Source organism: Chiloscyllium plagiosum, chromosome 8 (assembly GCF_004010195.1).
Source record: "Chiloscyllium plagiosum isolate BGI_BamShark_2017 chromosome 8, ASM401019v2, whole genome shotgun sequence".
NCBI lineage: Eukaryota > Metazoa > Chordata > Chondrichthyes > Orectolobiformes > Hemiscylliidae > Chiloscyllium > Chiloscyllium plagiosum.
The window spans coordinates 88961888-88984207 of NC_057717.1; the positions used below are offsets into that span (position 1 = coordinate 88961888).

The 22320-nt window shown below is 44.5% G+C and overlaps 1 protein-coding gene across 3 annotated transcripts in view; it reads right to left on the bottom strand.

Moving 5' to 3' along the window:
* Nucleotides 1–7270: 7270 nt before the first annotated feature.
* Nucleotides 7271–22320, bottom strand: part of mcoln1a (mucolipin TRP cation channel 1a) — a 70996-nt gene continuing 55946 nt past the window's right edge. For 2 of the 3 annotated variants that reach the window (XM_043694697.1, XM_043694695.1), the window contains 6 exons: nucleotides 19847–19996; nucleotides 16367–16468; nucleotides 15040–15162; nucleotides 13236–13442; nucleotides 11877–12007; nucleotides 7271–10604 (listed from right to left, as the gene is read on the bottom strand). In XM_043694697.1, the coding sequence (XP_043550632.1) occupies nucleotides 10568–10604; nucleotides 11877–12007; nucleotides 13236–13442; nucleotides 15040–15162; nucleotides 16367–16468; nucleotides 19847–19996 (750 nt within the window). In that variant the 3' untranslated portion in view covers nucleotides 7271–10567. Of the gene's footprint in view, nucleotides 10605–11861; nucleotides 12008–13235; nucleotides 13443–15039; nucleotides 15163–16366; nucleotides 16469–19846; nucleotides 19997–22320 lie in introns of all 3 variants that reach the window. The other variant, XM_043694696.1, reaches the window with a different exon arrangement.

The window sequence follows — 22320 nt, forward strand, 5'->3', positions numbered from 1 at the left end:
CACCCCCCCCCCCCCCCCCGCCCCCCCCCCCCCCCCGCCCCAGGCCTTCACAATTGCTTTTTTAACCAACACTGAGGTCTAGACTAACACTCTGGACAATGCATTCAAATCCTACCCCAGCCACCAAGTTCAAGCAATAATCTAGAATTGCAAGCTAGTCCCCATGAGGAATTATCATCAGTTAGTATAAAAAGCCAGCTGGTACATTAATGCCCATTTATGGGGAAGGAAATCTGCCACCCTTACCCAGTCTGGCCTCCTTGTGACTCCAGACACACTGCAGTGTGGCTGACTCCTAACTGCCATCTGAAATGGTCCCCAGCAATCAGCCAACAAATACTAGCCTCACCGACATCTACGCCCCGTGAAAGAATAGCTTCGTGATTCTCAGAAAGCACACCAGCTGGCAACAAAATACAACAGCACGAGAGTGTACTGACTGACCCCATCAGCATCCCATCCCACCTCATTGTGCCATGAGCCACAAAGTCTAAATTTTTCTCTTTCCCCTCCCACAAGCCCTTTAATCTTCCTGATCTCGAAGAACCAGCTCTCATTTGAAACACCCGCAAGCCTGTGTGTAAGGAGAAACAGGCTGACTTGCCCTTTTTAAATTCGGTCTTGGATTCCCATTGTTTCAGTCTGGCTGCTTGACAGAAGCTGCTCCCTTACTGAGATGGTAGGCTGGCTTTTCCAAATTATGTTTGATGCATTCAGGGATCTGTCATGGCAATGGAATTAAGCAGAAGTCAACTCCTGCTGCCCTCTGCATTGGCAGGAGCTGCTGCCAGGAATATGCATGCCTGAAAAGCCACAAGATCCAAGTTAAATCTTTCAACAGTCTCTCCATTACTGGTTTCTATCACAATGACACATTATTTTTGCTGTCTTTTAAAAGAAAAGATTAGTTTATAACGAGATTGCCCAGGCATTATAACCAGCTTCGAAATAGATCACTGTTCTTTCATCCTGTGGCTCAACACCACCCAGGATGAAGCAGCTCACTTGTCACCCATGTATCCATTCCCTCCACTACAAACACTCAGTAGCAATAGTGCACATTGTCTGCAAGATGTACTGCAGAAATTCACCAAGGGTCCTGAGATAACATGTTCCAAAACCACAACTACTTCCATCTAGAGGGACAAAGGCAGCAGATGCATGGTAACACCATCCTCTGCAAGTTCTCCTCCAAACCACACGTGGACCACAGCAGTTCAAGGCGGCGGCTCACCACCATCTTTTCAGCATGCTGGTTCAGTGATTAGCACTGCTGGCTCATGGCACCAGGGACCCAAGAATCCTGCCTCAGGGTGACTTACTGCGTGCAATTTGCATTCTCCCAGTGTCGGAGTGGGCTTCCTCCCACAGTCCAAAGATGTGCAGGTTAGGTGGATTGGCTGTGTTAAATCTCAGTGTCTAGAGATGTGCAGGCTAACTGTGGGAAATGCAAAGCTACAGGGACGGGGCAGATCTGGGTGGGATGCTCTTCAGAGGATCGGTGTAAACTCAATGGAGCAAATGGCCTGCTTCCGCACTGGTGGGATTCTAAGATTCTCTCGGGCAACTAGGGACAGGCAATAAAAGTTGGTGTAGCCATGATGAGCACACCCCATAAAATAAATTATTTTTTTTAAACAAAACACAGTCAGTAAGCATTAAGGAACCTTGATCACAGGATTTGCTCTGAAACTTAAGTGTCTTGGTGAAGGAATAGCTCAGGAGGAATTACTGTGTGAATGATACACACACTAGCCGGACTCTTGCAATTCAAAACGAAGGACCAGCAGGTTCATTTCCAAGAGTTTATTCATTTTACATGCATTTCTGGGAGCTAAGCACCCTCACTCCTCAGCTCCAGCCCCTTTGCCTGCCCTCGGTCCATTGGCCCATTCTTTTTCCCCTCGCCTAGAATTCACCCTTCTAGTATCTTACCCCCATTCCAACACCACACTGCCTCCCCCCCTACCCCATGACCCATGACCCTTGGTTAGCTCAGCTTAGCTGCACTGCAGAACATAAGGGATCCTTAGCACAGGTAACAGCAAGCAGAGAATGGGGAAGGGGGAGATGGAAGTAGCTTCATGTTTGGGATGCTCAATGTCGAAAAATCTCCAGTGGAGCATTTGTCACTTTTTCACACGCCGAGCTGAATTTTTGTTTTAAAGAATTTTTGCGTTTTTTTTTAAATCATGGGATATGGTCATTTCCAGTTAGACCAATATTCATGCCCATCCCCACTTATAGAGGGAGCACATAGGTCTAGAGTCACCTAAAGGCCAGACCGTAGAGTCAAAGAGATAGACACCACGGAAACAAGCCCTGCAGTCCAACTCATTCACACCGGCCAGTCCCATTTGCCAACATTTGGCTCATATCGCTCTAAACCCTTCCTATTCATATACCCATCGATTTGCGTTTTACATGTTGTAATTGTACCAGCCTGCAATACTTCCTCTGGCAGCTCACTCCAAACACACACCATCCTTAGCGTGAAACAGTTGTCCCTTAGGTCCCTTTTAAATCTTTCCCCTCACCCTAAAACGATGTCTTCTAGTTCTGAACCCCAGGGAAAAAAATGTTGTTTATTTACACTATCTATGCCCCTCATAACTTTATAAACCTCTATAAGGACACTCCTCAGCTATCAACGTTCCAGGGAAAACAGTCCCAGCCTATTCAGCCTCTCCCTATAGCTCAGGCAGGGAGGACAGACTTCTTTCTGCCTAATCCTTTTAAAGACTTCTTCTACATCTGGTTGAATCCTTGAGCTCTGGCAAAACCTATATATTAGTGTGCTCAAGTGCCATTATATGTGCATGTATGCACACAAATGCAGAGGTGCGTAAAAGTGAGCGAGGGAGTTAGAGAGAATTAGAGTTATTGTCACATGTACACAAGTATTAGAATACAGGAGTACAATGTACGAAGTCACCATTCACTGGCGCCATCTTGATTTCAAATTCATAATTTTAAAAATCCACAGGAGAAATAAAAGAAAGAGCCAAAAGAAAAAAAAATCTAGATTTTAGCATGCTTGGTCTGGAGTGCCACACAGTCTGAGAGCAGGGCATGGAGAGAACTGTGGGAGGGGGTCATCACTGCAGTTGTGTCCTGTCCCCTGGTGAAACCTAGGAGGAATTACTTTCAGTCCAGTCACTGATAGCGTGACCAGAACAGGAACCCATCACCATTCACCCACTCCCCCACAGCCCCTCAACAGAAGACCTTAATCATGCCAGAATCCACAGACACGGAGAGAGAAAAACATATCAGTAGAGAGTCAACAATCAGGAACCAGGTAATAACTTACAGCTGCTGCCATCAGAACCCAGGCGGGCGAGAGTCGGGGCAATAAAAAAAATTCATCACAAAGGATTAAAGACAGCTCGCTGACACACAGATCAGAGCAGAGCCTGCTGTTTTACAAATTATGCAGAATTTCTTAACCAGGATTTATTTTAAACAAAAATAACTTCAGAAATCTGGCACAGTTTTGCCAGAGTTGTCAACTAAATTAAATACCCGCAATACCCATTCACTGCCCCAGCAGGGGGATAGGCCTGCAGGATAACAGCCCTGAGGGATGCTCTGTCCTGTGAAGGCTATTGCAATCAGGGCAACAGAGAACTTCTTCAAAGTCGCCGAAACGTTGACTTCTCCATCTCCTGTTGCTGCCTGGCTTGCTGTGTTCTTCCAGCCTCCTGCCTGTCTACCTTTGGGACAACAGAAGCCATCTCGTTGCTTTTGCAGTTTTGAGAGAGAGGGAAAGAGGGAGAGTGCAGGATTTTGCACATTTCTCCCTCAGTATTACCACGAACTCCTCCAGAATGCAGATTTCTTTTTAAACAAATTCACTCACAGGCCCATTAGGGGGTTGTTCAGAGCAGGCTGGGACATCTTCTGTCATTAAATTGCTCACCAACATGCAATGACCCAGCTTCTTTGGCACAGGAAAACATCTCACGGTACTTCATGGCCAATGATCAAGAGCTTGGATAATGAGGCACTTTGCAAAGGAGCGGTAAAGGGAAGAGGATGAACATTTTAAAATGGAGGCATGTGAGAGCAGAGGGGTCACAGGTGGATGTCTGGTGAGAGTCAGGACGTGGCCAGCAGTTTCAGATAAGTTTGCTTTTTCGCAGCAAGGATAGGATATCAGCCAAGAGAGCGCAGAAACGGCTATACGCACACAAGGAGTGATGTGGGGGAACAGTCAGGCAGATGTGGTCAGTTTTGGCAACAGAAGAAATCTTACATTCAGAAGATCAACTTGAACAGTATTGGCACATAGTCCGGTTCAGCGCAAGTACGGGGCCAGGGAGCAAAATGGAGTTGGAGGCACAGGAGACCACCACTGGGTCCATGTGTGAGCAGGCCCGTTCTCATGGAGATATTTAGACCCTTATCCTCACCTTTTCTACACCAGCCCTGCCAATATTCTCTCTGCAGGCATCTATCCAACACCCCATTGAAAGCCAAGGTTGAACCTGCCTGCAGCCCAATCTCAAGGCAATATATTGTCAATCCTAACCACTCACTGTGTTAAACTATTCCTCACTGTTGCTGTTGCTTCCTTTACTACTTCTGCTTTACATTTGTTCTTGGGGTGTGGATGTGGATGTGACTGGTAAGGTCAGCATTTTTTGTCCACCCCGTTTGCCCTTGAGAAGGTGACACAGCTTGCAATCTATGGTCCTCCATCCTTCCAAAAGGAAAAGGGTTCTTCCCCCATTTACTCTATCCAGACCCTACATGATTTTGAGCCCCTCTACCCAACTCCCTCCTAATCTTCAATTCTCTAGGAAAACTGACCCAGCTTCATTGAATCCCTACAGTGTGGAAGCATATCAACCCTCCAAAAGGCATCCCAACCAGAGCCACACCCTCCTACCTTATTCTTGCATTTCCCATGGCTAATGTACCCAGCCTGCACATCCCTGGACACCATGGGGAATTTAGCATCGCCAATCTACCTAATCTGTGGGAGTAAACCAGAGCACCCAGAGGAAACCGATGCAGACACAGAGAATGTGCAAACTCCATACAGACAGCCACCCAAGGCTAGAATCAAATCCAGTTCCCTGGCGCTGAGAGACAGCAGTGCTAATCACCATTGTGGCCAATCCACCTAACTGCACGTACTTGGACTCGAACTTGATAGCCTCTCCAACCTAACCACTTGACTCATGTTCCTCATGCCTGGATCCAGTCTTGTAAAATTTTTCTGCACCCTTTCCAAATACCTTCCTATTCACCCTTAAGCACAATGCCTAGTATTGTACAGAATACTCTCATGCATATCAAACCAGTGTTTTCCCACAAATTTATCATAACTTACATTGTTTTTGTACTCTATGAACCCATTTAACAAATCCAGATTTTGTATGAAATCAAAATGTTGGAGGAACTCAGCAGGGCTGTCAATATCTGTGGGGAGAGAAACAGTTAACGTGTTGAGTCCAATATGGCCCTTGGTCAGTTCTGAAATCTTGCAATCTAAAATACCAGAGACATTCAGGTAAAACTCTTCCGGGCATGCCCTGGGACATAGCTCCTGCACTGCAGCACCCCTGCAATAGGGGTAAGGCCATTCAGCCCCTTTAGTCTGCTCCAACATTTAAATATGATTATAGTAAAAAATTTGCATTTTTTTTATTCATTGACTGGATGAGGGCGTCACTGGCCAGGTAGCATTCATTACCCATCCCTCAATGCCCAGAGGACAATCAAGATCAACCACTTTCCTTCAGGTCTGGAGTCACATGTAGACTAGACCAGGTAAGGATGGCAGTTTCATTCCCTAAAGAACATTAGTGAACTACATGGGTTTTTTCAAAAATCGACTCATTAGGCTTAATTCCAATTCCACCAATTGCTATGGTGGGATTTGAACCCTAGCCCCTAGAACATTATCTGGGTCACTGGATTAACAGTCCAGCAATAATTCCACTAGGCCAATCACCTTATGGATTGATCATAAACATTTGTCCCATTCTTTCCAGGGATTTGCAGTCTAGATGGGTTAGCCATGGGAATAGGGTTGACAGGGGGCTCGGTCTAGGTCGGATGCTCTTCAGAGGGTTGGTGCAGACTCAGCAGGCCGAATGGCCTCTTTCTGCACTGTAGGGATTCTACGATTCCACACTTTTATACTTGATATGATCAGATTGGTGGCAGGGGTAAACTACTGTTTTATACTACACAGTGTGAATTACACAAATTTGGTCCACTCAGTTAGACCCATTTGTGCCACCATATTGCCTCCACTAATGACTGACATTATTCTCTCGCACAGAACCCTGTTCTCCATTAGCAAAAGGAATATGTCCACATACTGCAACCTTTTCAATGTGAAAAGGACTATAGAGACAGCTAAGCCTCTGCTGTATCCCCAGGACAATGCTGTTGCGCAGTTTGAGCATCTTACCTGGTTTGAACTGAATCAGTTAACTAAGATCAACAGTTAACATCTCTTGCTGTATAACCATAGTCCAATCAACCAGCTTTGTTGTTATTTCTAAGCTAAAATTGGCTTTCTTGTGTTTCAGTCCTGACGCAAACGCAATGACTTCATGTCTCTTTTTTTAGCAATGTTTTCATATAAAACTGCTAAAGCAGTGGGCATGCACTCCAGATCTTTGTGATGGTAATTTAGTAAACAGTGGGAACCATTTCATGTAAAAGTTAAGTGCCCAACAATGTTTTTTTTTTACAAATTCAAAATGCTCAGCAGTGTTTCAGCTGAATGAACAGGCAGAGAGCTGAGGCTTCCACATCAAAAAGAGAGAAAACAGAATGCAAATATTGATAGCTTACAGACCAGTTCCCCAAGAGTTAAGGAAGGAGGACAAATCTTTTTTTCTTTCAGTGAGAGATAAACATATGCATGTTGCAACACACAACAAATCAAGTCTTGCAAATAGGCATTCACCCGAAGTGTTAACAGAGGTTGTATATTTTGTTATTCCAGGAAATGATGTGCAGTCTTACATTAACACAGATCACAAACACTTTTGTACTCATTTTTACCTGTTATTAAAAATAAACTAATTTGGTGGTTTACCAGCATGTCTCATCACACAAAAATGCTTTTCATTGCACTGCCTCTGCAGTCTTGAAAAAGCACGAGATTACATCATTTGAACTAGAAGTTCTGCGGTTAAAACAACACACTCCAGGTCGCCACAGACACAAGGTCACTTAGAGAAGTTTACAGGCAACAAAGAACCAGGGACAGGATTCAGAATAAAAGCCCACACATGGTGAGTGGATTGAATTTAATTTATTATTGTGCGTCTTGGAAACAGCTTAAGATAGGAAATTGTACACATTATTATGTTACCTTGAAAAGGACTCCTCTGGAATTCTGAGCAACACAGAGGCAGAAAACACAGGGAAACATGCAGTTGAGAAAATGGTCCACATTGTCAAGGCCAAAACAATACAAGTGTGCACTTTAACGGTCTAAAACAACTTGCATATATCCATAAAATGATCCACAACAAGGAGTGAAATGAACAATGTTTTAGTGAAAATCTTCAACACATGGATCACAATTGACACAATTCCCAGTGCTTCCAGATACAGACCAAGATGTGGTGCAAACTCCTGCACAACACAGGATAAACACACAGGTCTGTCAGTATATGAGGGGTTCAGGCACATACCTGAACGGACGCTGAGCGCAGACCCTCCATCCGAAGTGACCTCCACAGTGCACTGGGCACAGACTGCTTTCAACACTGGACAGTTCAGGGAGGCTACTCCAAATGTCAACATGTCCTCTCTTCTTCTCAGTGACCTTGTGCGCTGCAAAGTCCTCCGTTTTTAATGTGGATTTTCCTAGAATTTACCATTTTCTCCCTCTTCCCCACTGTCTGAAGGAAGCAATTCAGACAACAGCCTCAGGCAAGTATCTCGGAGAGGTCTCTCAACACAGTTCAAAAGCTGGCCAGAAATCACCACAATCTGACAAGAGTGTCCTGCTGGTGTTGATCACAAAATACCCAGAGCCACTAACCCTCAGCCTGGGCGTAGCCCAAAGCCCCCCCCCTCTAGCACCTCGGCTCCTAAACACTGCTCACTTTACCTCTCCCCTAAAAAGTGTAACCAACTAGCAACTGGACCACTCCAGACTGTTCTTCAATACTTAAGGATGGAATATGTAGCGATGGAAAGTGAGACAAGGAATGTGGCACCTAAGTGATGGTGCAAACAGGGTTGGCACCAGAAAGATACCAGTTCTTGTTATTGGAAACTGCAGGGAACCACATGGATTTGTATCCATCAATACCCAGGCAGCACAGGGCTTGCAATACCTCTTCAGTGACCTCCAGCATCTAGAGGCATGGACCAGGGAAATGCATCAATGTAAGTAAAGGAAGGTTATTGCCCTGAAGACACTGAAGAGTGCGATGGATACTCACTCCCAGTACCCATCTCTCTCTCACTGAAACAGCAAAAATTGTGGAGATGCTCTGCGATTTCACTAGACAGCATGACAGAATGGACTGCTTCACAACATGGAGGAGTGTGTCACAATCCGGAAGACAACAGAGTAAGCTGAAAATATTTACTGAGCTTTTCCAGAACCAACTCAAACTGCTTTTCAATGCCTTTTACTGTAAAAGGTCAGGTCATAGTTAAAGTAGACTGAAAATTAAAAGCATATCTCACATTCAGCATTGCGTTATCATGTGTTTTTTTTTGAGTGTATTTGCAGGCAGATCGGGTTATAGAACGGCTTCTTAGCACACTCGAAACTCCACTCAAGGCCTCTCGCAATTCAACTTCGCACAATTCTACTGTACTTGCACTTAATATGGTATAGTCCTAACAGAAGCTGAAAATGTGTTGCTGGAATGAAGGGCTCATGCCCGAAACGTTGATTCTCCTGCCTGACCTGCTGCGCTTTTCCAGCAACACATTTTCAGCTCTGATCTCCAGCATCTGCAGTCCTCACTTTCTCCTAGTCCTAACAGGAACCAATATCATACAATATTTTAAAACGTTTTAAAATATTTTAGCTCGCACTTTTCTAAAAAGAAACTTAGACCCTTTAACTTTACAAACTCTTAACTCTGACAACTCAAATGCAGTGGGGATCCCACTTGTACCAGAGTTTCAATTCGGACATGATTTTGTTGACAGGGTCTCCTGATCCCAAGACATGCTGCACAAATTCATTTTATCAGTATGATGAGATTAAACGGCCTTGAACTGAGACTTGAAACTGGACAGTGGGGCAGCTGTATGAATATACAATCTGTAGCATCTCAATAAGTAATGTCGCCCCAGAAGGGATACACACAGCAGCACAAGTCTCAGTCAGAGTGCAGGTGACTGGACAGATCCACATCCAGACACTGTTTAGCTATCAGCAAACAATTAGCTTTGTGCACATAATTTGCATTACGCAACTACCCTCCACTCCAGGCAGGAGAGAATTAACCCTCCTTTTGTGGGCAGGCAGTATTGGAAAGCACTTTTTTTAAAAATAGACTCTGTAGAGCACACAGTTTAAACAGATTCCGTGGAATAAATAACCATTTGCTGTACAATACGGCTGCTAGGCTTGTTGAGTCCATCACCAACTCCAGTTCATTGGCCAACATTAGCATCCATCTCACACAGAGGGCAGGGACTTGTGAAGTGACGTCTTGCATGATTTGTTTACAATGGAGAAACAGACTTCCCAGACGATGCCTGGACTTATGGGAAAACCAGTAACAGAAATCTAGAAAGCCAATAAAAAGCGGACATACGATGTTCAGCCCTGACAACAAAGGGTATGCTGGCCTCAGATTTATACAGTACAGTTTCACCAGCGTATTAGCAGGGCTAAAAGGATTAAGTTGAATAGACTAGGTCCACAGGACAGAGGATTAAGGATGATGCAGTTGAAGTCTTTAAGATTATAGAAGTATCATGTAAACATTTACCCAGGATGTAAATAAACCATGGAACAGATTTGCAAGGAGGAATAACCTACAGACTGATTATTTTTGGGAGTACAGCAAGACTACTAATGACTACACAGCTCCCGTTTACCAACACACTGATCCAGTTCATTCTCATTGGGTAGAAGAAGAAGATTATTGTCAGAGAGAGGCAGAAGCCAGGGTAGGAGAGGATTTAGCAGAGAATGCTTTTCACACACTGAATAATGATTGAAGCTTCCAGCAACAGCCGTCTGGTCAACTCTATGTCATTTCCTATCCAGCCAATGGAATATGGGGAAGACAAAGATTTCGATGCCTCCAAGTTATTGGATTAAAGTAATTAAATAACATGATAGTCTCACAACAATGCACCCTTCATATGTAAAAACTAAAATCGGAGAAAATATTCCTCTTACTATAAACCTGCCAACCATTTAATCAGTTATTTGGAGAAAGCATTTCCATTTCCTGTCTCTTCAAACCATTCTGCTTTTCACTGACACTGGGGGTACGCCTTCGCCGATCTTGGTATTTCACCGGAAGGCTTTGGTTATCGTTCACTGCACACAACCGACTGGAATCACCACACAAGATCCTGGTAGTGCCTCGAGCAGACGCTGTAGTCAGTTTACCAAGAGGGTGTCCTCATAAGTGGTCATCCTGTGGAGAGGGAGGAAAGATAAGCGGGTTTTCAAACCAAGACTCTGCCACACAAAAGACAGCTCCCGAAGCCACACAGAACAACCAGGCACTATTCCCAATCATTTTGGGAGCAACGCTGAACCAAATCAAGGCCTACCAATCACAGTGTGAAATCCCCTCCCAAAGTGCATTATGGGTCTTCCTACAGCACAAGAAAGTAGTTCAGCACGACCTCAAGGGCAATAAATGCTGGCTCAGCCAGTGATACCCACATTCCACAAATGAATAAAAAAGTCTCCCAATCCCCTCTGGTTTCATTGCAGATCTTGGTTAGATCTTGGTTAGATCTTGGTTAGATCTTGGTTAGATCTTGGTTAGATCTTGGTTAGAATTCGAATGGGAGACTGATTGGGAATCCCAGCTTCAATGAACTTTATGTCCCCTTGGTGATTATAGACAGTCATATAAGTATGGGAAAGATCATACAGCTGATCTTGTTACTTTAAGCATTCTTTAGAAGTGTTCTTCACCAACTGGCCTACCTTGCTACCAACCATTCATTCTGCCCATGAATGGGCATTTGTTGAGATACAGTGGAACAATGGAGACCTGGTTTGATGGGGCAGTTACAGTGGTACTGAGACTGCCTTCAATTCTCAGATTAATGCCACTCGAAAAAGGACTGCTATCCATTCTGTGGGCTTCAAGCTGGCATTAACTGCGTTAGGGAAGGGTATATCCCAGTGTGCAGAGAGGGGGTAGCTTGCCAGGTTCAAAAGGTTAAAATATGAGCACAGATTACATGAATACAACTTGCATACCCCAGGATACAGAGAAGCAACAGCTGATGTTGAGGTGTAAATGATGTTACGGGGTAGAGAAAAAGAAAAACAGGCAAGAGGGCAACCTTCAAATTAGGCCCAGTGTAGTAGTGAGGATATACTGATTCATACGCAAGCCGGTAGCAATCAGGAATCCTCTCTCCCAGCAGTTGTGTAGACTGGGAATGAGTTAAAAGGTTAAAGACTGCAGCTATGAGATTGTTGATATACAGGTCATGGAGGGATATCAAAGGCAGATGGATGAGAGTATCAACCAAATCAGCCAAGCATGAAAAGAACAGGCCAAACAAGATTGAGGGGCTGAATTAACCATTTGAGAACTCCTATTGTTGGTTTGAGCCCTCAATGGCCCAGTCCTCTTCCACTCAGAGTGGGGGTGCAGCGAGGCCTGCAGTATTCCTCACAGGGCAGCGTATAGAAACAACACACTCACCGTCTCAGACTTTACCTGTCACAGCAGCAGAAAAAGGAGCAAACCGAACTCTCCATTTCACGGAACTTGCCAGAGTTTGGAGCGTCTGTGCACTCAGCGATGAAATCACGCAGCTCCATGGGACGGACCCCACTAATTCCATGGTGCTGAAATAAAAACAACATGCTAAGGAGAGGAGACAGTAACACCAAGGAGGCTGGGGACAGGGGAAAGACAGTAAAACCAGGCACAATGGAATTACAACCAATGTCTCAGTCAATATTTACCCCTTAATCAAGATATTTAAAACGGGATATCACATGGTTACATATGGAATGCTGCTGTGTTCAAACTGACTGCTGGTTTCAGGTATTAGTGCTTTGGGATGTGCTGAGGTCACTGCAATATTTAGTTCTATGATGACGGAGTTGGTGAACAGCGATACGTTACTGAGACAGTGCACTGAGGGCAGCAGCGCCATCAGTTTCCGGAGGAATGGTCACCAGTCAATGATCATGCCTGATGTGACAATGCCTTCACAAGACAGTCTATCCACACCAGCTCCGCTCTATCCCACCAGTGACACACTGCATCCAGGGGCTTCGGGACAATCCAGCCAAGGGATATTTGTCTAGGACGAGAGCCAGCCCCTGAAGTTTTGACCGTACGTGGGGAACAGCAACAAGTGAAAGGCTTGCATATCATGTTGCTCAGATCATAAAAACCCTCAGAGGTAATCCATCACAGTAGCCGGTGTGTACATGGTAAGATTACACAATGTTGCAGCAGGATGAAGGGTAGGTGGTGGTCAGGGATTATAGAAACTCCAATGCTCTCCTGTCAAAAACAATTCAGAAACCTCTCTGACCCATGCAGCACTGATGGAGTTATTGTCACATTACAAACCATTGCAATGTGACACTTCATCAGGAGATAAGAAGCTGGTTTGTTTTTGCTGTTTCCATTAGCCTGCACCCCAGCACACTGAAAGTTCTCCCAGAATGTCAGTAATTTTTACTTGTACACAGAATATATCCACAAATGTCCTGGTAAAGGTGCATATTGGCACAAATGCAATTACCCAGTTTAACAGTGACTGTCACCCTTTATAACAGCTACAATCCACTGCCTTTCCTTAGTCTGCACCCCAGCCACAGCACTGAAGTTGGTATGGAGTGCTTTTTAATGTAAGAATATATAAGTAACAATACACAAAATTAAATCAAAACAGTACTTCACTGTAGAGACAGACCATTCAATCCAACCAGTTCACACTCCATGTCTACCCTCACCCCATCATTCCTACTATCCATATGCTTCACTAGCCTCCTACAAAAGGTGTTTAAATGTTGCATTTCACTGAATCAACCTCTAGGCAGCCCAGTTATCACTAACCTTTATGGCTTCATATGAGCCAGTGATGAGGGCGATGAAGAGGCTGAGGACCATGTAGATGAAGAGGCTGATAAAGGTGTACAGGTACAGCTGGCTGAATAGCCACACCAGCGTACTTTTCTGTCGCATGCGAGAGAACGTCACAAACATGTCATCCCCATTGATGAGTGAAAACAAACATTCTGAAACCATCGACAGTGTGCGAAACTGCAAAACAGACGGGAGAAACGTTAGTGCAATTTCAACGTAACACTCCTGCTTCAGCATAGCTCAGATAGAAATGCACCCCCATGGGGGCTCTCACTCCGCCTCACTGTCGTCCAAACACACAGGGGGTCTTCCCCCCCCCCCCCCTTACTGTGACCCAAATACACTCTGGGACTCTCACCCCCCCCAACACTGAATGACCCAAACACACTCGCACAAGGTATGGCCTGCCTCCTACTGTGTGAACTCTGGCTCAATAGGAGAGGCTGAAAATAAGAGACGCTGAATGATCAACATTCACTTAGCAGCTTAACAGGAAAAGTGGACAGACAGAGGGCCAGTTGTGGGAGGCAGGTTGTGCAACGGGAGAGGGAGTGGGTTTTTGAAGGTGAAGACAGCCAAGGTCAAATAGAAGGGGTAAAGTGGAGGATCGATGGTTTGGAGAGGGAAGCTCTGGAGTTAGAGAACCTAACAATCTACGGAGTGAAGTCAAAGGGCTGAGTGCTTGAAACAATAAGGGCAGGAGTGATAGATCAGCAGGATGGAGGAATACACTGCACTTCAAGACAGTGCAGATAGGGCACCTAAGGCTCATTTCTGCTAACTCTTCCTTTCATTTTGCTCCAAGAGGGGAGACTTCATCCTGCACCCAACCTTACCGAAGGCTAAGAGAACTGGAACATATACAGCAGTGAGGGACTACAGTTCAATGGTTAACACCCACAGGAACATAGGAATTAACAGCAGGAGTCAGAAATTCAGGCGTTCAAACCTGCTCCGCCATTTACAGCAATCATGATTGATCTCTTCCTGGTCTCGACTCCACTTTCCTGTCTGCTCCCCATAGCACATTAACCCTTTTTTCATCAGAAACGTATCAATTTCTTTCTTGAATCTGTTGATTGCTTCTGCCTCCACTACGCTCCAAGGCAGTGACTTCCACAGATTCACAACCGAGATGAGCAGTTTCGCCACATTTCAGTTTTGAACCCACCTGTTCTCACTCTATATCTATACCCTCTTGCTCGAGACTAAGAGAGAATTTCCTTTTATTTCCTTTAGCATTTTATATACCTCAATCAGATCACACCTCCCCGCCCCACTCTTCTGAACTCCAACGAGTACAAACCCAAGCTATTCAACCACTCCTCATACGAGAGCCTTTTCATCCCTGGAATTAACCTGATGAACCCCATCTGAGCCACAATATTGTTGATTCAAGTGTCATCCAAGATATTTGAAAAACAAAACCCCAAGCTGACAGCATTACTACAGACATGTACCACTCAGATGTTAATCTGAGGTCTGCCTTGTCCTCTCCAGTGTTTCTGAGACCACTATTTGAAGAACAGTAGAACTCGCTCCCAGTATCCTGGCTAACAATCATCTTTCACACAGCATTTCACACTAAAACAGATGAGCTAGCCATTTATCACATCTTGTAGTGTACAATTTGACTGCTGCGTTCCTTTGGTTAAAGTAAGTTCTAAAGGTACTGTGGTGCCTTTAAAAAGCAGAAGAGGTTGCATAGCCCACTAAGAAATGCATCTCTTTCTAGATACCCGGGTCGCACCCATGCCACTGTGCCTCCACCTACCTTGTCATGATAAGGTCCCAGCACTATCCACCCACAGAAGCAATAACCCATGTAAATGACAGCCACGCAGCAGCAGAAGCGGATCACATTGGGGAACGCCGCTCGGAGAGTTACAATGAGGATCTGTGAAAAAAGCAGCGTCAGGTCAGTAACCAGAGTAAAGAGTACACCATACAGCAACACAGACCATGACAATAAACATGCACTTCAAGAAGAATTACAACTGTGAGGGGCAATATTTTAAAAAAAAAGGAAGTTCAGGTTGAGTTAGAGGACTGAAAGACAGATATTGAAGAAGGGGGACAGGGAGAAAGACTAGACATTATAGACACCATACAATTTGAAGGTTAAATTGGCCTAACAGGAAATAATACAGGTGCTAAAAAGGTTAAATGACGAGGATAGATTTCATAGGCGTTGGAGAAGGGTGGGGGTGATCTAATTATTCAAGAATTTCATAGAATCATAGAATCCGTACAATGCGGAAACAAGCCATTCAACTCACTGGGTCCATAATTCCCCTCCAGAGAGCTTCCCACCCCCGTACCCTATCCCTGTAACTCCACATTTCCCAAGGCCAATCCACCCTAGCCTGCATATTTGGACCGTGGGAGGAAACCCTTGCAGACACAGAGAATGTACAAACTCCACACAGACAGTCGCCCAAGAGTGGAATCCAACCCAGGTCACCGGCACTGAGAAGCAGCAATGCTAACCACTGCGATAAATTTCATCGAGACAGGGGGGCGGGGGAGACAGACAGGGGGGCGGGGGAGACTAACAGAAAGAAAAACTGTGTCTTCTGATGAAGGTCCAGAGGAAGGGCCATAACTGTAAATTAGAGTTAGACTGCTCAGGGTGACATCAGGAAGCACTTCATTAACACAAATGGATGTGAAAATCTAGAACTCATGCCATCCTCCTGCACTACAATGCTGTTGAAACTGGAGACAACAGAGATTGACAGGTTTCTGTTCAAGATATAGGACTACAGTCAGGTCGAAGTTCCGTTCTCGTGCAATCCTGCATTAAGAAAATCACGTAATAACAGCACCATTTAAATTAATGGGATTGAAATCGCATTATAGCCAATGCACACTTTAAACATTCACAGTATAGTAAGTATCCCCCAACTCATCGAGTTAGAGCAAATTTGTGTTAATGAAACGTGCATCATAACAGAATGACCTGCATGCAAGGTAGTTGAGGTTAAAATACAGATACAACCTATTTAACAACAGAAGGAAAACTTTCAAGGTTAGAGTTTAATCTCAGTTTGGTGACAGTTGAAATTTCACTATTTTCTGTGGTGAGGCACAATACTTACATTGTACTTCTGAAAGAAACTCAAATAGCGAATAACTCCAACCCAAACCAACAGGGTCGAGGTTCCCAGTAAAATACTGCACACATCATAGGATGCAAAATTCTGTAAAAGAAACCCAGGGAATGGAATGGATGAGATTTGGTTAAGATATGGAACAGCAATTGCTTATAAAATCAAAGGCTTACATTATTGTCAAATTTTATTAAGTTTGATTGTTATTAAACTGAGGCCAAGCCTGCATTCTCAGCTCATAATAAATCACATAGCATTATTTCCAAAAAGAGCAGGGGGGTATCCTAGCCAATATTTATCATTCAACCACCAGATCAAGTGAATTAGCTGGTGAGGTTGTACAGGACAATGGTGAGGCCTCTTCTAGAGTACTGTGCACAATTCTGGTGGCCCTGCTATAGGAAGGGTATTATTAAATTGGGGAGGGTTCAGGAAAGATTTACCAGGATGTTGCTGGATATGGAAGTTTTGAGCTATCAGAAGGCTGGATAGATTAGATTAGATTACATGATTAGATTACATTACAGTGTGGAAACAGGCCCTTCAGCCCAACAAGTCCACACCGACCCGCCGAAGCGCAACCCACCCATACCCCTACATTTACCCCTTACCTAACACTACGGGCAATTTAGCATGGCCAATTCACCTGACCTGCACATCTTTGGACTGAGAGAGGAAACCGGAGCACCCGGAGGAAACCCACGCAGACACGGGGAGAACGTGCAAACTCCACACAGTCAGTTGCCTGAGGCGGGAAATGAACCCGGGTCTCTGGCGCTGTGAGGCAGCAGTGCTAACCACTGTGCCACCGTGCCGCCCACGGATAGGCTGCGACTTTTTTTGACTGGGTGTAGCAAGTTGAGGGGTGACTTTATAGAGGTTTGTAAGGTCATGAAGGGTATAGATAGGGTTAATGGTCGTTGTCGTCTTTTCCCTAGGATGGAGGATTTCAAGACTAAAGGGCACATTAAGGTGAGAGGAGCGAGATTTAAAGAAAAAGACATGAGGGTTAAATACTTTACACAGAAGGTGGTTCGCATGTGGAATGGACTTCCTGAGGAAGTGGTGGGTGTGACCACAATTACAATATTTAAAAGATATTTGGATAAGTGAGTGAATAGCAAAAGTTTGGAGGAGGCAGGTGGGGATTTGGGATTAGTTTAGTTTGGGATTATGTTCGGCATGAACTGGTTGGACTGATTGGTCGGTTTCCATGCAGTATGAGTGTATGACTCTACCTACCATTGTGCTGCTGATGGGGTGTTGCAATGCATAAAATGGACTCTGGATTTTCCACATTACAACAGTGGCAACCCTCCAAAAGTAGTTCATTGGCAGTAAAGCACTCTGGGCCACTCAAGGTTGTGAAAGCTGGCATTTAAATGGAGGTTTATTAACAGACAACATAACTGTATACAGCATCTCCAGTGTGTTGGGCTTCGCAGTCAGTAGTCACACCTCAGCGTTTGAGCATTTCTCAGGACACAAATGAATAAACTTGTACTTATCACATCTCCTGGGCTTGTGCAAAAGGTTTGATAGCCAATGAATCACCAGTTATTGCCCCAGACTCTTGCACAGCAACCTTTCAGCACCAGCAGGGCAAAACTAATTAGAATTAGAATCCCTATTGTGGGGAAACTTGGGCCCAACAAGTCCACACCAACCTTCTGAAGAATACCCCACCCTGACCCAGCCCCTACATTTACCTGACTAATGTACCTAACCTATACATCCCTGAATGCTACGGGCAATTTAGCATGGCCAATTCACCTGACCTGCACATCTTTGGATTGTGGGAGGAAGCCGGAGCACCGAGAGGAAACCCACGCAGACACGGGGAGAATGTGCAATCTCCAATGAGCAGTCTTTGGCAGGCAGATCACCAGAAGACTTTAAATAGTGTCATGGGACTTTTTTTCTTTTAAAAGCAGCCATCTGAAACTTCAGATGCAGTCCTCAGCTTAACATATGTGTAGGGAAGGTACATTAGTCAGGGGTAAAGGGTTGAGAAATGGGTTTGGGTGGGTTAATCTTCGGTGAATCAGTGTCGAATTGTAGGGCCGAATGGCCTGTTTCCACATTGCAGGGATACTATTCTATGAAATAAAAATAGCTGTGCATTTACTGCCAAGGTACTGAATATTAAGCTAGTCAGAGAAGAGAGGAATATGTAAGGGAGGAGGATGGTTAAAGGACTGCAGGAGTGAGTGTGCTGCAGTGGGGCTGAGAATGAAGGGATGGTATGCCTAGCGCAATAGGACAGGGATGCGATGGTGTAAATACAAGGAGTAATTGCATGCTTGTTAGCAATTGAAAATGAGAGAACTTCTGTTGAACTGTGGAAATCTGTTCAGTGCAGAGTGACTTCTAGTATTGGAAGTGGCCTAGGATACTCTTTTGTTGTCCTATAAATGCTAGCAGTTTTCTATTGTGTTTTCTCCATCACCTGATTCATACCTGGAGCAGTCTGGGTTCCAAATCTCTGTCAGACTCTGACCTATGTGGGTAAATTGAGACCAGGACTCTGTGGTGTCATGATCGATGCTGCCACTCAGTGGAACCACTTGGTACTGTACTGGTATTGCAAAGTACAGTGCAATAGAGATTTACAGTACCTTAAATATGTTGAAACATCCAAATGAAATGGTACCTCAAAGTTTATTGCTTCTGGGGTGCAGTCATTGATTTACGAAGTTTAGCAGTTGTCCTTGGGCAGCAAGTGAAAAGAATAACTATTTAATTTGCTGTTTTTGTGCTGGTTCAGGGAGCAACGCTGACCAAGGATGCATCTCTTAATCGGGCAATGCAATTCTTTCCACCCATTGTAACAGGGAGATATTAGGATTTAGAAACAGGACTGGCCTCTCTCCCCATGCTGCATGCCCACAGAATCTGACTAGACTGTGCCAGACTGGATCAATTGGCAGCTCTCTGGCCTGGGTTGAATGATGGCAGATTGAACCCCAGCATAGAATGAGGTCGTTTGGCCCACTGAGACCATTCTGGCTCTCTAGAACAACCCAGATAGTCCCATTTCCAGCTCTATCTTTGTAATCCTGCAAGTTTATTTCCCCTGAGTATAGATCCAACCCAGGCCATCACTTCAATAAATAATCAGAAGTGTTTTTCTACTGATGAGACACAATCAGCAATTTATCATGGCCAATCCACCTAATCTGCACATCTCTGGATTGTGGGAGAAACCCACTCAGACACGGGGAGAATGTATAAACTCCACATAGACCATTGCCCAAAATTGGAATCGAACCCAGGTCCCTGGCAGTGCGAGTCAGCAGTGCTAACCACTGTGCTAAGGGGTAGTTCTGTCAAGCAATGTGGGAGGGCCATACTCTTCCCTTGTGGATCGGCTTTGGTGGAATTCTAACTGTGCGTGTAACAGGTCACTGCTGAGCAAGGTCAGGGACCAGTCAGGGCACCCAAGACAAATGGCACAACCTCCTTTACCTTGGACTCAATTCCGACCTTCATGATTGTTCCCACAAAGGTGAAAATGTCACTGATGATCAGCAGAACATACCAGCCGTTGAGAAACTCCATGCGAGTTGCAGGTGACACCTCCTTCCCATGTTTCAACAGGAAGAATTTCCCAAATTCCTGGAGAAAAGAGAGAGATAGGGAAAATGTACTGTTTCATTCTGGGATCAGTGGTATGAAGATCTCCGGGCCTGCCAGACTCTAGCGTCAACACTGACAGCAGAACGAGAACAGAGTGTGGATAACAATTGCACACAACTTTTTTTTGGGGGGGGGGGGGGGGGTGTTGAAAGAGGATTAGTGGAGGGACCGTGGAGATAGGAGAAAGGAAGAGATGGAATGCTCCAAGCAGAGCTACATCCTGTCTCAGGTAGAAATATCCCCATCATGCCTCTCCAGCTGTTATTAGTTCACCCTCAAAATGCTTTTCTCGATAGTTAATACAAATCCTTCAATCTTTTTATTATCTCAGTTTGAGGAGCAGCTTGGAGTGTCTTATTTGTATCTTTTGCTGGTTGCTCTATATTCTTCCTGGATTTTGGAGATCAAACTGCACACTTGACTCAATCAGTACAGTAGGATATAAAAGTTTTAAATTTATGAATTCTCTCTTCAAATATGAAACAATAACTTCTAACTATTTACATTTATTTCTATCCATCCTATGCTGCCTATATTGATTCAAGCTTTAAAGTCTGACTGTCAGCAAGTGCTTTTCTCTCCATTCACAGAACAAAGAAATAAAAACACCTGACAAAACAGAACCACAATTTCAAGCTTAGTGAGGCAGAATGGGATGATACTGGCGTGGGGCATAACCACAAGAGTTCAGTCAAATAGGCCAATACTGTGCTCACCGAACTGGAGTAAAAGTCATTCTCAATCCCAAGGGACTGCCTAAGACCACTGTGCTACACATTGTGTAACTGCATAACTCATGAACATTTTAACCACATTTTGCTTCTTTAAAAACTTGCTGGAATACAGTTTGTTTTGAAATCCTTCATTCAAACTTCGCCATTTTTAAAAACTCCTGTGGAAATAAAAAGCAAATCTCAGGCATTGAGGATCTTACGGCTGATATATATATCCTTTCAGAAGCTCCTACACAATAGAATTTGCATAGGCTGTGTAGGTGAGCATGGTGAGAGAGAACAGAGAGAGGGCTGAGCTTCATAGGTGACAATTACACGGTAGTAATGTTGCAACGTCTCTGGGACACAGTTTATAATCTGGCCAAGGCAACTGGTGGAATTTAAATTCAAATAAATAAATGAGGATTTGAAAGCTAGCCTCAGGAATGGGGACCATGAAACTACTTCACCCTTTGTGGCACAAACACATCTGGTTAACAAATGTCCTTTGGGGAAGGAAATCTGCCATCCTTACCCAGTCAAGGCTACATCCAATTCCAGACCCACAGCCATGTGGTTGACTCTTGACTGCCCACTGAATGGTTGAGCCAACTCAATTCATGGGAAATGAGAGAAAGGGCAACAAAGACCAGCCTTGCCAAAGATATCCATGAAACAACACTCCTTCGCTAAGACATGTATCCCCATACCTTCTCAATCATCTTATTTAGTACACCTGTTTCCTTGAGAAATGTGTGGATATGCACACCAACATCTCTCTGACCTTCAGTACTTCCCAGTCCCCTTGACTTGTTAGTCCTCCCCAAGTACAGTAACTCTCAATTTTCTGGATTGAATTCCGTTTGCCACTGCCCCTCTGACCAGTTGCTTCCCTCTTGACATTTCAAGCATGGAGGGCGGTGACGGTGATGCATGTTTAGAACGAGCTGCCAAAGGAAGTGGTGTAGGCGGATACAATTACAACATTTCAATGGCCTCTGGATGGGATTATAACTAGGAAGGGTTAAACATAGAACAGCTTAGTACAGGCCCTTCAGGCCTCGATGTTGCGCTGACGTTTTATCCTATTCTAAGATCAAACAAACCTACATACCCTTCACTTTACTAATAACCATGCACCTGTCCTAGAGTCACTTAAACGTCCCTAACGTATCTGACTCTACCATCACTGCTGGCATTGCATTCCATGGACTCACCACTCTTGGTGTAATGAATCCACCTCTGATATCTCCCCTAATTACCTTAAAATTATGCCCCCTCGTGACAGACATTTCCGTCCTGGGAAAACGTCTCTGGCTATTCATTGTATCTATATCTCTCATCATCTTGTACACCTCTCTCAAGTCACCTCTCACCCTTCTTTGCTCCAATGAGAAAAGCCCTAGCTCCCTCAACTTTTCTTCATAAGACATGCTCTCCAGTCCAGGTAGCATCCTGGTAAATCTCCTCTGCACCCTCTTTAGAGCATCCACACCCTTCCTATAATGCGCAAACAGAACTGTACACAATATTCCAAGTGTAGCCTAGCCAGGTTTTATAGAGCTACAGCATAACCTCGCAGCTCTTAAA